Raw genomic sequence first — 14,366 nt, 5'->3', positions numbered from 1 at the left:
AAGAGAATGACCTATCTGTGTTAAAATTTCAGTACCACGAGCGGTAAATCCGAGCCAGACTCGGGATCGCATCGCTGGATACAGGGAGACTTACTTACCTTGTCCCCTGGATCCAGTGATGTCCCCCCGCTGTGTGTGCGAGCCATCCTCCGCTCGATTCACACAGTGCCCGAGTGCCGCCGAGCTCCGTTCCCTGCGACGCTACGACGCACAGGACCGGAGATCGGCGCCAAATTCAAAAAAGCAAAAATACACAATTCACATACAGTACTGTAAACTTACAGATTACAGTACTGTATAAAAAAAAATACACATCCCCTTTGTCCCTAATGGTCTGTCCAGTGCCCTGCGTGCACTTTTATATTATAAATACTGTTTTTTTCTGCCTGGAATTTGGAGATTGTCCATAGCAACCAAAAAGTGTCCCTTTATGTAAAAAATTATTTTAGACCAGCTAGAAAACAGCGATAATAAATTAGAATCAATTGAGGGGAGATCCGTCATCAAACACTAAATCTAATGACAGCGACAATTCTGCAAGTGAGCAAATTTCAGTGTTTTTGGATTTAATTACATTATTGAATATTTTTTATTATTATTTGTTAACATTATTTATAGTTATGTATTATATTATAAACTTTATCATACCCGGGATGTCCACTAGATTCTTGTTTGAACAGATTTAAGAGAGTTATTCCTAAGAATTGCAGGCCTACAATATAAAACGCCAAATTTCCATGCAAAATAATTGTACCGCTTTCAGCACCTAAAATCAGAAATAATCATACCGCCAGGGAGGTTAATAACAAAAGCTCATATAATGTTGGAATCCAATAAAGTGACTTCAAGTGCAACATGAAAAGATTCGCTGATAGAAGACTCTGGCGTTCCCCTCTGGAAAGACCCATAGACATCAGATGGAGACCATTCTTTCTTCAATGATCAGTCAATACTGGAAAAGGTTGAGGGCTTTCCTGTGTACCTGTCCAATCCTGAAATGTTTACTGTTTTGCACCCACCTCCCCCAGTCCATAACCAGGCCCTTTGGATCTGGTAGGGGGAACCCAAAAAAATTTTTTTTAAATTGCGTGAGGGTCCCCCCAAAATATTAAGGGGAACCCTGCGCCAAATAAAAAAAAATGGCGTATGGGTCCCCCCAAAATCCATGCCATACCCCACAGGAATAGAGGGGGGGATGAGAGAGCCCCCCTCCTAAACTGTACCAGGCCACCTGGCCTCAACATGGGGAGGATGTTTTGGGGTCCCTCCTAAAACATCTTTTCCCCATGCTGATGGGGACAAGAGCCTCATCCCCACAACCCTTGCCCGGTGGTTGTGGGGGGGCTTATTGGAATCTGGAAGCCCCCTTTAACAAGGGGACCCCCAGATCCTGGCCTCCCCCGTGTGAATTAGTAACGAGTACATTGTACCCCTACCATTTCACAAAAAAGTGTCAAAAATAGTAAAAAAGACAGGAGACACTTTGGGGTAAGTCCTTTATTAAAAGATAAAAAATAAAAATGTCCCATGATGTAAATCCATCTCTCGCTGCCTGACGAGCTGAAAAAAGGACGGGGCCACTCGTCATTTACGTCACTGGGTGGCCCCGCCCTCAGCTATATAACAGCTGTCACCGAGAAGAAGTTTCACTCGGCGGGAGCCTCCCATGGAGGTGGAGCTCTTGCGGCTTTTTTTTCCGGCTTGTTGGGCAGCATGAGACCAATTTACATAGGGGGGAGACCGAGATCTAGGGATCCCTTTTTTAAAGGGGGGTTCCAGATTCTGATAAGCCCCCCACCCGCAGACCCCCACAACCACCAGGCAAGGGTTGTGGGGATGAGGCCCTTGTCCCCATTAACATGGGTTAAGGGTGCTTGGGGGTGACTCCAAAGCATCCCCCCCCATGTTGAGGGCATGGGGCCTGGTATGGTTCAGGAGGGGGGCACTCTCTCATCCCCCCTCTTTTCCTGCAGCCTGCCAGGTTGCATGCTCAGATAAGGGTCTGGTATGGATTTTAGGGGGGTCCTTACGCCATTTTTTTTATTTGGCGCAGGGTTTCCCTTAATAACCATACCAGACCAGAAGGACCTGGTATGGATTCTGGGGGGACCCCATACCATTTCTTAAAACATTTTGGCACAGGGTTCCCCTTAATATTCATACCAGACCCAAAGGGCCAGGTAATGGACTGGGGGGGGGACCCATGGCGTTTTTTTCAATGCGTTTTATCTATATTGCTGGGACCTGACAATTCATTACAGCCGCGATTTAGAAATGTAATTTTGCTGTGCTATTGTTTTAAACACAGGAAAACTGTGCCAATTTACAGGCATACAATAGACACCCCCCAGGCACGATATTTAAAGGAATATTTAATTTTTATTGTTTTATTTTAAGCATTATTAAAATCACTGCTCCCGAAAAAACATCTGTTTTTAAAACTTTTTTGCATTGATACATGTCCCCTGGGTCAGGACCCAGGTCCCCAAACACTTTTTATGACAATAACTTGCATATAAGCCTTTAGAATGAGCACTTTTGGTTTTTCATGTTAATGTCCCATAGACTTTAACGGTGTTCCGCGGCTTTCGAATTTGCTGTGAAAACCGCATAAAGTTTGCTGTTTGCCTAACAGGCGAACACCCGATGTTCAAGTCGAACTGACGTTCATAGCGAACATCAGGCTCATCCCTACTGGTGACACTGGGATTCAGTTGTGTCTTTAACCATGATGATGAGAGTGACCCCCAACAGTAGGGGTGAGCTTCGTGTTCGAGTCGAACGTACGTTCGACTCGAACATTGGCTGTTCGTCCGTTCAGCGAATTCCGAACACTTGGTCCGTTCGCGTCAAAATTCGCGTGGCGCGCACGGCCCACAATGCACTGCGATGGCGCAGTGCATTGCTGGCTCATGATTGGCCAAGCATGCACTGTGACCCCACATGCTTGGCCAATCGCAGTGCCAGCAGCGAGGAGAGCCATGATTGGCCACAGGCATCCTGCCTGTGGCCAATCATAGCTCAGGCTGTGTAGTGCACGCCCCACACTATATAAGGCCGCCATTGAGGCGGCCTCGTGTAGTGTGTTGGCATCTGAAGCAGTGGGTGTTCTGTGTACCTTCAACACAGTACACACTGATCGTTTTTGGCTGATTTCCTATCTTGCTGTTGTGTAGTGGTTATTGTCTGTGCCCTGACCGCAGTATACACCACTATATTCACCTCACCTATATAGCTAGTGATCTATCTTTAATAATAGAGCTTGCAGTCAGTAGTGTTAGGAGATGCGTGCTGTCTGCGTGCTCTGTACCCAGTACATACCGCTATATCCACCTACATAGCTGTTCTCTATTTGAGCCCAATTGCCATCTGCAGGAGTTATTGGAAGTTGTGTGTGCCTCCAGCACAGCACAGTATACATCTGTATATACCCCTTTATCTCTGCTGTTTTCTGGTTATTGTCTGCGTGCCCTGACCGCAGTATACACCGTGATATTCACCTCACCTATATAGCTAGTGATCCATCTTTAATAATAGAGCTTGCAGTCAGTAGTGTTAGGAGATAGTGCGTGCTGTTTGCGTGCTCTGTGCCCAGTACATACCGCTATAATCCACCTACATAGCTGTTCTCTATTTGAGCCCAATTGCCATCTGCAGGAGTTATTGGAAGTTGTGTGTGCCTCCAGCACAGCACAGTATACATCTGTATATACCCCTTTATCTCTGCTGTTTTCTGGTTATTGTCTGCGTGCCCTGGCCGCAGTATACACCGCGATATTCACCTCAGCCTAAGGCCCAATTTTTCTGCCCCTGTTTAACAGGGGCGTTTAAGTACAATTTTTGATGCAATGCTTTGCAGCAGGGCTAATTCCAGCAAAAAAACTAGAGTATATGGAAGAGGTTGCAGTGTGGTGGCACCAGTAGCAGTGCCTAAGGCCAAATTTTTCTGCCCCTGTTTAACAGGGACATGTAATTACAATTCTTGATATAATATTTCACAGGAGGGCCCCTTCCTGTGCCCACCCAGAGTAACGGTGAGGACTTATAGTGTTGTGGCACCAGCACCACAACCACCAAAGGTCAATTTTTCTACCACTGTTCAACAATGGCATGTAATTACAATTCTTGATATAATCGTTCACAGCAGGGCGCTCCAGCGCCCACCAAGAGTCACTTTGAGGGCTTACAATGTTGTGGCAAAACCAACACCTTGTTCCGCCATTTCTGCAGAGCATATAGGGCAGGCCCCTACTTTCAAACATCCAACTTATAAACATCTCCTACTTGCAAACGGAAGGAGACAGCAGCAAGTGAGATGAAAAAAGATGGACGACAAAACAAATTATACAGGGGTGATAACCCTTCCCTATGTTTTCCAAAAAGCTTAAAAATAGTTTTTTTGACTGGAGCTACACTTTAAAAATGTACCAGTTGAAAATTACAAACAGATTCAACTTAACACAACAAACCTACGCAGTCCCTGTCTTGTTTGCACCGCCTGTATACTGCTGTTCTGAGTATATAGGGCCTGGGGGCCACACGCATTTCCTTTTTTTAATATGGGTACAGGGTTCCCCTTAATATGCGTACAAGACCCAAATAGGCTGGTAATGGGCAGGGAGGGCTACCCATGCCATTTTTCTCAATGATTTTCAACCATATTGCAGGAACCAGATATAACATTAAAACCGCAAGCAGTTTTAAATGGTGTTATTTCCGTTTAATGTCATTTTGTGCAGGGACTGTTCTAAACATGGGAAAGACATGGCACTTCACAGACATACTACAGACACCCCCCAGGCACCATATTTAAAGGAATATTTCACTTTTTTTTTCACTTTAATCATCATTAAAATCAGTGCTCCCGCCAAAACGGCCATTTTTAAAAACATTTTAGGCATTGACCCATGTCCCCTGGGGCAGGAGCTAGGTCCCCAAACCCTTTTTAGGACAGTATCTTGCATATTAGCCGTTAAAATTAGCACTTTTCATTTCGAACGTTCAAGTCCCATAGACTTCAATGGGGTTCTAACGTTCGTTCGAATTTGGGGCCCGTTCGAAAGTTCTGGTGCGAACCGAACCGGGGGGTGTTCGGCTCATCCCTACCCAACAGTCACTTGGCCGACAGAGAGCAGGCGATGGTGGATCCACTTGCAGGTGTATGTCTAACTCACTGAAGACTCTTAATGTCATCCAGGCTGCAGCACCTGCTCACATTCCCCAGAACTGACGGGTTCCTGCTCTCAGCAGAAGGCCATGGTTTCAAGAGAAAGAGCTCCTCCCTGGCTATGTATGTCCTCACCAAGCATTCTTCTCTCTCCAGCCAGCTGGAATTTGTAGTGTGCAGCAGCACTGATTCGATATCACAGCTGTCTGAACTATATGTCCTCTGATCCCCTGCTTTCAGTCGTGTTTTTTCTCTCTCTCTGCCTCCAGAAAATAATGACACAATTCCCAGGCTGAACAATAGAGGGAAACAAGCTCAAGGCAACACTTAACAAATGTCCCATGATAACACAGACAGACTACAGAGCGCCTGGCTACATCAGCATTCATTCATGTTGCATTGTTTACAACTGTGATAGTTGTGATTGGCCACAGCTATTACATGGCACAGGTGCAATGTGTTTGGCCCTGTCTGCACCATATGATCAATGTGACCAATCACAAAGATCACAATAGTATACAATGAATGATTATGAATAAAAGCTGTTCATTGTGTACATTTGACATCAATGTGATTGGACACAGCAATCCCACAGTACCAGGGCCAGCCAGGTACAATGCACTGTCATCTGTTGTGTCACAGTAGGTTACAGATCCTGTCTCTACGCGGCCCCCAGGGTGTACACAAAGTGCATGACTGGGAGGATGTCATATGATGTCTACTTAGAATAGCAGTGCTCCTGCTTGGCCACCTTTTACTATTGGCTGAATGGGAGGTAGTTAAATACCAAATCACGTGGGGAAAAATAGAATTGCTGCTTGCCCATGATTAACCATTTGCCTACTGGGCACTTTTACCCCCTTCCTGCCCAGGCTAATTTTCAGCTTTCATCGCTGTCACACTATAAATGACAATTACGTGGTCATGCAAAACTGTACTTATATGACATTTTTATCATTTTTTTCACACAAATAGAGCTTTCTTTTGGTGGTATTTAATCACCACTGGGTATTTTTTTGCTAAACAAATGAGAAAAGACCAAACATAGAAAAAAAAAAAAAGTTTTCTTAATTTCTGTTGTAAGATTTTGCAAATAGGTAATTTTTCTCCTTCACTGATGTGCACTGATGAGGCTGCACTTATGGGCACTGATAGGCTGCACTGATGGGCACTGTTGCGGCAGAACTTATGGGCACTGATGAGGCGGCACTGATGAGCACTGATGAGGCGGCACTGATGAGCACTGATAGGCTGCACTGGTGGGCACTGATGAGGCGGCACTGGTGGTCACTGATAAGGAGGCACTGATGAGCCTGCACTGATATGTGGCACTGATGGGTACTGATAGAAAGCCTGATTGGCACTAATAGACAGCACTGAAGGGCACTGATAGGTGGAACTGATGAGCAGTGATAGACAGCACTGATAGGCAGCACTGGTAATGAGGCACAGATTGGCAACACCAATGGGCACTGATTGACACTGATTTGTAGCACTGATAGCTACTGATTGGCACTGATAGACAGCACATACGGGCACTGTGTCCTGATTATCAGTGTAGATTTCACCTTTCACACTAGCCAGTTACCGGCTCTTTCCTCTCCTTATGCTGTGATAGCACAAGGGAAGGAATGCTGATAATTGGCAAGTGTATTTTCATTGTGATCAGCTGTGATTATACACAGCTGGTGAAGAGCCACCGTGATTGGCTCTTTATCACGAACACAGAGCGCATGGATGCAAGCCTCAGTGCATGGTTCTGGTAAGATGTCATATGAAGCCCTCCCAGAACTGGGCAAGCATGCTGTCATTTGGCTATAGTGGGGTCAGCAAGTGATTAAACAGCTAGTAGTAATTGGTCACATTCAACTAGATGTTGTTCTGTAATGTTGAAGATATTTAGTAACTTCTCCAAGCTACTTATTCAGTTCTAATGAGTTTCATAAAAATTCCCCAACATTTACTGCATATCCACACAGGTAGCAAAGACACCTTAGTCCATACATCATGCAATGTGGCCAGGGAGATGTCGATTGTCCAAATACACGATGGACAGTCAACTTCTGCCTTGGCAACAAATAGTGATTGGCAAAGGTGTTGCTAGGTCTACAAAAGATCTTGGGCTAGAGCCCACAAAATAACCACAGGTGTGCACACCCACAAGACAGCAATTCACACTATTTATCAATTTATATGGCCTCAAGTGTCATGACAGTTGGGACACAAAAAGGAGTCCATTGGCAGGATCAAGGGAAAGAGGTTCACAAAGTGTCTTATTGAGGTGTCAACTAATAAGTAGACAATACAGACACCATGCAGATATAATTTGCTCAAGGGCCTCCAAATGGTGATACCTGGTACATTAATCAAATATAGACATAAATCACAACAACTATTCAAAAATTGAACCGAGACATACATGCAAGGGATCAAGAAGGAGAGCAGGGGTAGGTATACTGTAGTGACGTTTGCCAGATTTTTTATTTTTATTTTTTAAAAGTCAGTGGCATGTGAAACACACCCAAAAGCTCCACCCGGTGCCAAAAAAAGTACATACAAATAAAGAGTGAAACACAAAACGTGCAACGGGTATAATACTGTCCTCCATTTTTATTTTTTAAAAGTCAGTGGCATGTGAAACACACCCAAAAGCTCCACCCGGTGCCAAAAAAATTACATACAAATAAAGAGTGAAACACAAAACGTACAACGGGTATAACACTGTCCTCCACTAGGACAGTTAGGTTCCAAACAGGGACTGAGGTACTTTACTTGGTCCATCTGGCCGAAGCCAGACGACCCCTTTCTCTGTCAGGTGTGAAAAACGTGTGTTGTGGTGAAGTGACCATGGTGCCATAACTCAAAGTGATAAATCACAGTGAATATACGGCACCCCTGTACTGCCACTTCAGGGGCACATGCACCACTGGCTTTTCATTGCAAAACTGACCCACAGCCCAGACCACAGCAGCCCCCACCCTAGGCAGAAAGGCATGAAGTTCTGAGAGCTTAGTGAGAGCCCTTTGCCATCAGGCTCCACCCTCACTCCCATCGCTCTTACCTAATTACATTCGGGAAGTACTAGCCACTCCCCCCGGTGGGAGAAAGGGGAGCCAGTGTTCTCTCCTGAAAAACTGACCAGAGCTAGAGATGCCACAATCCAGGCAAGAAGATCAGGGACCCAACCCTTCAGCGCCGACCCAGTGGTTCTCCATTCCCATCAGAAGGCTTCCCTTTCGGCTACAAACCACTCCAGGTTACCTTCACACCAGCAGGTTTTGCATAGCAACCGACACCCCTGATCCACCTCACCATAGAGCAGGGACGGAAGCAAGCACCACCTCCTGGCAACTGATAAGAACAGATACTACACTTGATCTTAGCCAAAAGGCAGAGAAGTGATGTTTGCCAGATAATGGCTAAAATTAGCACACGACATACCTCCTATAGCTTATTTTTCAAGATCTACTGAGCTGTCAAATGAGGTTGATGTTGTGAAAAGTCCACTTATAGTGGGCCCCCTATGGTAAGTCCCAAGCCACTGAAATAATCGTACATAGTGCAGATATGTGTTGGGCAACTTATAACAAAGATCATGAAGTAGCTAATAGTCCAACCTCAATATGATGTTAATCCAACCAATGACTTTAATGTAGCAGTTCTTCAAAGTGTAATTAATGTGAATTATTCACGGTAAGTTGATTCAAAAGAGGTTGGCTCTATTGCGAGACTATCTCCAGAATGTCCCTGATTCGTGGCTTAGTCTCAAGTTCCTTGTGATCTTATTCAGCATGGGGAGCCTTGTGGAGTTTGAGGCTACCATCAGAATGGCCAAAAAATTTGAAATCAGCTCCTGGTGATCCTATTCAGCAGGGGGAGCCTCACGGAGTTCGAGGCTACCATTGAAACATCCACAAAATTTGAAATCAGCTCCTGGTGATCCTATTCAGCATGGGGAACCGTGTGGAGTTCGAGGCTACCATTGGAATGTCCACAACATTTTAAATCAGCTCCGATCCCCACTAAATCTGCCAGGGGGTGGCAGCATGAGTGCAGGTTACTTGCACAACATTAGAGCATCCTAAATGCCCCCTCCAGCGTTCTTTATACTGAACTGTTTTATGTCCTTATTTACACAGTACTGTAATATCATGTGTCCTTGTACTGTATACAGGTGTTGCCTACACCATGTCAGCAAAAAGAAAAAGCATGCTTGCAGTTGCAGAAAGTGCTCAGAAAAAAAGAAAATCTATTGATCTTGATATGAAAAATAAGATCAATAAGGACTATAAGGCTGGCAAGAAATAGAAAGTGAATTGGAACTGCGCATTCTACCATTTCAACAATCCTAAAGGATAAAGGGGGCTCCCGGATTCCGATAAGCCCCCCGCCCGCAGACCCCGACAACCAACGGCCAGGGTTGTCGGGAAGAGGCCCTTGTCCTCATCAACATGGGGACAAGGTGCTTTGGGGTGGGGGGCCGTGCGGCACCCCCCCATGTTGAGGGCACGCGGCCTGGTACGGCTCAGGAGGGGGGCGAGCCGGGTAGCGTGCTTGGACAAGGGTCTGCTGTGGACTTGGGGGGAACCCCACGCCGATTTTTTTCGGCGTTGGGGTTCCCCTTTAAGTCCATACCAGGCGGCGGGGCCAGCGACGTCTCCTTCGCGGGCCCCGCCTACCTGGAGACGCGCTCGAAATGAGCGGACTTTCCTCCGCGTGTGTGGGTGAGTCCGTTCATTTCAGAAGTAGGGCGGATAGTACGGCGGACTTAGTACGCCGTATTAGTCCACTCAAAAAGTGCCGTGTGTGGACAAGTAGCCTGTTCGGAAAGTCCGACGGACAGTCTGGCGGAAAGTAAGTACGCCATACAGTCCGCTCGTGTGTACGCGGCATTAGATGTTGAAGTGACCGATATTAAATAATTAGTGGAATTTGTTGAGGGAGAGCTAAATATGTGCTTCCAACTCTTATTAGAGTTGGAAGCACAGCAGCACTTAGAACAGGAAGAGGAAGAAAACGAGGAAACAATGGAAGAAGTACAAAAGAAGTTCAGTCAATTAGAGAGTATGGACCCAAAGGTTGAAAGGTTCTCTAAAATGGAACGGCAGATGAAGGAACTTATGCGATGTTATGGTGAAATTTACGATAAAGAAAAATTACAAAGCAGGGTACCTTAACGGAATTCTTCTTGCAAGCTACCACTACCAGTTCTATAATTTCCTTGTCATCTTTCCCTTCATCTACAACTCCTGATGAGGAGGCCTGGTAACTCTAATGGTGATACTGATGACCCTGCTGCTAATTTCAATTTCAATTTCATTGATGACTCTGATGACCCTGAAGCACTATCACCCTTTGAAGGATTTGATGACTAAAATGTTACTCTAAATGTCTTCTGTACAGCATACATTTACTTTTTGGGCACTGTACACTCTGTATCCTGTACAGTATTTTTGTTTATATTTGTGCGTTCTGTACTTCTGCAAAATAAAACAACATTATTGCATTGGAGTTTTGTGTTTAGACCTTTTTTTTTTTCAGAATACAGTACAGTACTGTAGTTAGGAACGCTTAAAATATTGATGACTTGTGGTTCCTTGTTTAATGACCAATTTGTTTAATGACCTGGTCGCTGGAACGGAACCCGGTCGTTAAGTGAGGAGTTCCTGTAATTTTGTTTTGTTTTGTATCGAGTTTACTAACACTTTAGGTTATCTGTGCTACCTGTGTGAATACAATGAAAATGATAAATGCATATAATGATTGCGTACCTTGACAGAGACTTGATTGAAAGAATGAACACAACTTTACCTTATTCACTTATTGAGCAGTCTGTAAATCAATCTCAGTGTCAGAGGCATGTTAGGAACTTTGAAAATAGTAAAAAAGAGGTCTGGGCTAGAGCAATAGAGAAGCCATCTAGCAATAGGTCTACATACAAAATCCAACTGAAACATAAACAATAAGTGCCTCTATATAAATGTATATACAGTATATGAATGATATGTAAAACAATAAAGTCCTATTAACTGTGAAAATATATTGAATCAAAAAAATCCCAGAATAAAGTGTATTCCAATAAGAAAAATGTTTATATCAATGAGAAAAAAGTAGAGTCTTCCAGTGTCCAAAGAAAATCTTCCACCTTTGAATCTGAATGCACCACCCCCTGTGGTCAGTGCTAATAAAGCATTCACCAGGTTCTATGCTGCCATTAGCATAAACCAACACTTTAATATCAGATATAAACTCATAGTTACATAGTTACATGGTAACTTTAACTTTAATATCAGATATAAACTCCTTGCCTCTCATACACGACCATCCAACTGCTAGATCCACAGGTGTCCAAAGTTCTGATGTTTGCCAGAGGTAAGCGTTTGCAATTCTGAGAGCACTCATACATCTATTTTCCAAAGACAACCTCTGGATATGATGCTGAGCACGTGCACTCAACTTCTTTGGTGGACCATGGCAAGGCCTGTTCTAAGTGGAACCTGTCCTGTTAAACTGCTGTATGGTCTTGGCCACTGTGCTGCAGCTCAGTTTCAGGGTCTTGGCAATCTTCTTATAGCCTAAGCCATCTTTATGTAGAGCAACAATTCTTTTTTCAGATCCTCAGAGAGTTTTTTGCCATGAGGTGCCATGTTGAACTTCCAGTGACCAGTATGAGAGAGTGAGTGCAATAACACCAAATTTAACACACCTGTTCCCCAGTCACACCTGAGACCTTGTAACACTAATGAGTCACATGACACCAGGAGGGAAAATAGCCCAATCTGGACATTTTCACTTACTTTTGTTGGTAGCGGTTTAGATATTAATGGCTGTATATTGAGTTATTTTGAGGGGAGAGCACATTTACACTGTTATACAAACTGTGTACACTCACTACTTTACATTGTAGCAAAGTGTAATTTCCTCAGTGTTGTCACATGAAAAGATATAACAAAATATTTTAAAAAATGTGAGGGGTGTACTCACTTTTGAGAGATACTGTGTATATATATATAGACCTGATGGGGAACTTGGTCTGCCATCAGTCCTCTATGTTTCCTTGTTTCTATTTACTGTTTTATAAATATCTCCTTTAAGTTTTATGAATGTGCCTACATAAAGTAATACAATGTTTTCTCTTTCTTTTCTTAATATGATTGGTTTCTAGGTTCCAGTGTCAAGGTGCTCTGAAGACTGTCCTTTGGGTTCCAGAAGAGTGATGAAGAGGGGGATTCATCGTTGTTGCTTTGAGTGTGTTCAGTGCCCAGAGGGGGAAATATCCAATGAGACAGGTGAAAAAAATGAAATTTTTCATAGTTATGTAGCGTTCACCTACAAAGATACAAAATAACGGAACATGGTGCAATACAATTGTCTTTGTGTCATAAAGCTTTTTGTATGTGTTATATATATATATATATATATATATATATATATATATATATATATACACATACATATATATATACAAAGTATATTTGTATATACTGTATAGTCCACAAATAGCTACTAAAAGAGTCTTTGTAATAATAGATATATGTCCATCTGAGGATGGAGTCGCAAAGCCACAGGGGGTGTCAGCACGTTAGGGCAAGCCTCTTGTTAGGAGAAGAAGCGGTCTCCAGGATACATTCAAGAAGGAGAGCTATAGAGGCACCTGTAAAGTGCGGACTATAAACAATGTAGTCAATAAAAGCAGGGTCTATATATATCCACTCACATTAGAATAAAAACAGGCACTGGTTAGTCCTTGTCTGGTGAGATGGGGAACAGGGCCTACGCTGTTGGTGTAGCCACCGTCACTCAGAGTCCAGGAAGCTGACTAGTCCGTGGAAGGGAAGCAGAACGAGGGGTGCAGTGCAGCATGGAGCGATGACATCACCTGACATATCGCAATGTGTTTCAGAGCATGTGCACTGAGGATCCTGAAAACAGGTGAGTACCACTACCTTTGTCAAGCTATCAGAATGGGCTAAAAATGCCATTATATAGCACGCTATTTAGTGGCCATAATTCAGTCCCCTACTGAACAAGTCAATGCCTAGATGACATGCGTCTAGGGGAGGAGCTTGTGTATTGACATCACACCACGGCCATCTTGAGACCTATTTTTTACCTCCTCTTTTTTATAAGAATAAATATTTTATATGGAGAGCACTCGATTTTGCCTTCCTTCTTTTACATACTTGTGTTATTTGGCAAGACAATCGAGTTATATGTCACATGGAAGCAGGTGTCTTGGAGGAAGAAGGCTGATTATCAGTAGTGATGGACGAACTTCCGACGGGACGTTTCGCGAAAGCGAAATGCGAACGGACCCAAACGTTCGCGAAACCGAACGTTCGCCGCGGGCCCCATTGACTTCAATGGGAGGCGAACTTTGCAAACCTTCATGTCGAATTTGCGGCCACGTGGTAATTATTAGGGGGTAAAACGTAGTCCCACCATCTGGACAATGACATAATACATGTATGAGGTGAATTTGGGATCGATAACTACAAGCATTTTTATTTTATTTGGGAAATTGTTCTAACAATTCAGGACTATGGAGCTAATGAAGGCAATGGAGGAGAGGGAAGGTCAGGGACCAGGGTAGGCAAAGAAGAGGGTGCAGGAGATGATCACCAGCAGCGTGACATACCGGAATGACACATGCACCGTGATAGAGGCATCTGACAGCAGCACCGTAATACAGAGCACTGACAGCAGCACCGTGACATACAGCGCTGACAGCAGCACCGTGACATACAGCGCTGACAGCAGCACCGTGACATACAGCGCTGACAGCAGCACCGTGACATACAGCGCTGACAGCAGCACCGTGACATACAGCGCTGACAGCAGCACCGTGACATACAGCGCTGACAGCAGCACCGTGACATACAGCGCTGACAGCAGCACCGTGACATACAGCGCTGACAGCAGCACCGTGACATACAGCGCTGACAGCAGCACCGTGACATACAGCGCTGACAGCAGCACCGTGACATACAGCACTGACAGCAGCACCGTAAGCAGCCCCAGGAGGAAGTCAGCACAGCACAGGGATGGTGTGATCCCCTCATAATAAGAACCCCCAGGAGGAAGTCAGCACAGCACAGGGATAGTGTGATCCCTTCATAATAAGAACCCCCAGGAGGAAGTCAGCACAGCACAGGGATATCATAAGCAGCCCCAGTAGAAATATGACACCGCTCAACCT

The 14,366-nt window shown here is 44.4% G+C and overlaps 1 protein-coding gene and 1 pseudogene across 1 annotated transcript in view; one reads left to right on the top strand and one right to left on the bottom strand.

Annotated features, from left to right (window-relative positions):
• The window catches only part of LOC143975924 (vomeronasal type-2 receptor 26-like), a 69,523-nt gene that overhangs the window by 39,292 nt on the left and 15,865 nt on the right, over positions 1 to 14,366 (top strand). Inside the window, exon 5 of the mRNA XM_077478457.1 lies at positions 12,333 to 12,456. Within this exon, the coding sequence (XP_077334583.1) occupies positions 12,333 to 12,456 (124 nt within the window). The remainder of the gene's footprint in view (positions 1 to 12,332; positions 12,457 to 14,366) is intronic.
• Positions 8,391 to 8,570, bottom strand: LOC143979958 (U2 spliceosomal RNA; annotated as a pseudogene).

This window comes from Lithobates pipiens, unplaced genomic scaffold, assembly GCF_037356315.1.
Source record: "Lithobates pipiens isolate NorthernLeopardFrog02 unplaced genomic scaffold, aLitPip1_a1.2 Scaffold_13, whole genome shotgun sequence".
In the NCBI taxonomy this organism is placed as follows: domain Eukaryota; kingdom Metazoa; phylum Chordata; class Amphibia; order Anura; family Ranidae; genus Lithobates; species Lithobates pipiens.
Note: the sequence above shows the minus strand (reverse complement) of the source record. Positions and strands in the feature narration are given on the sequence as shown.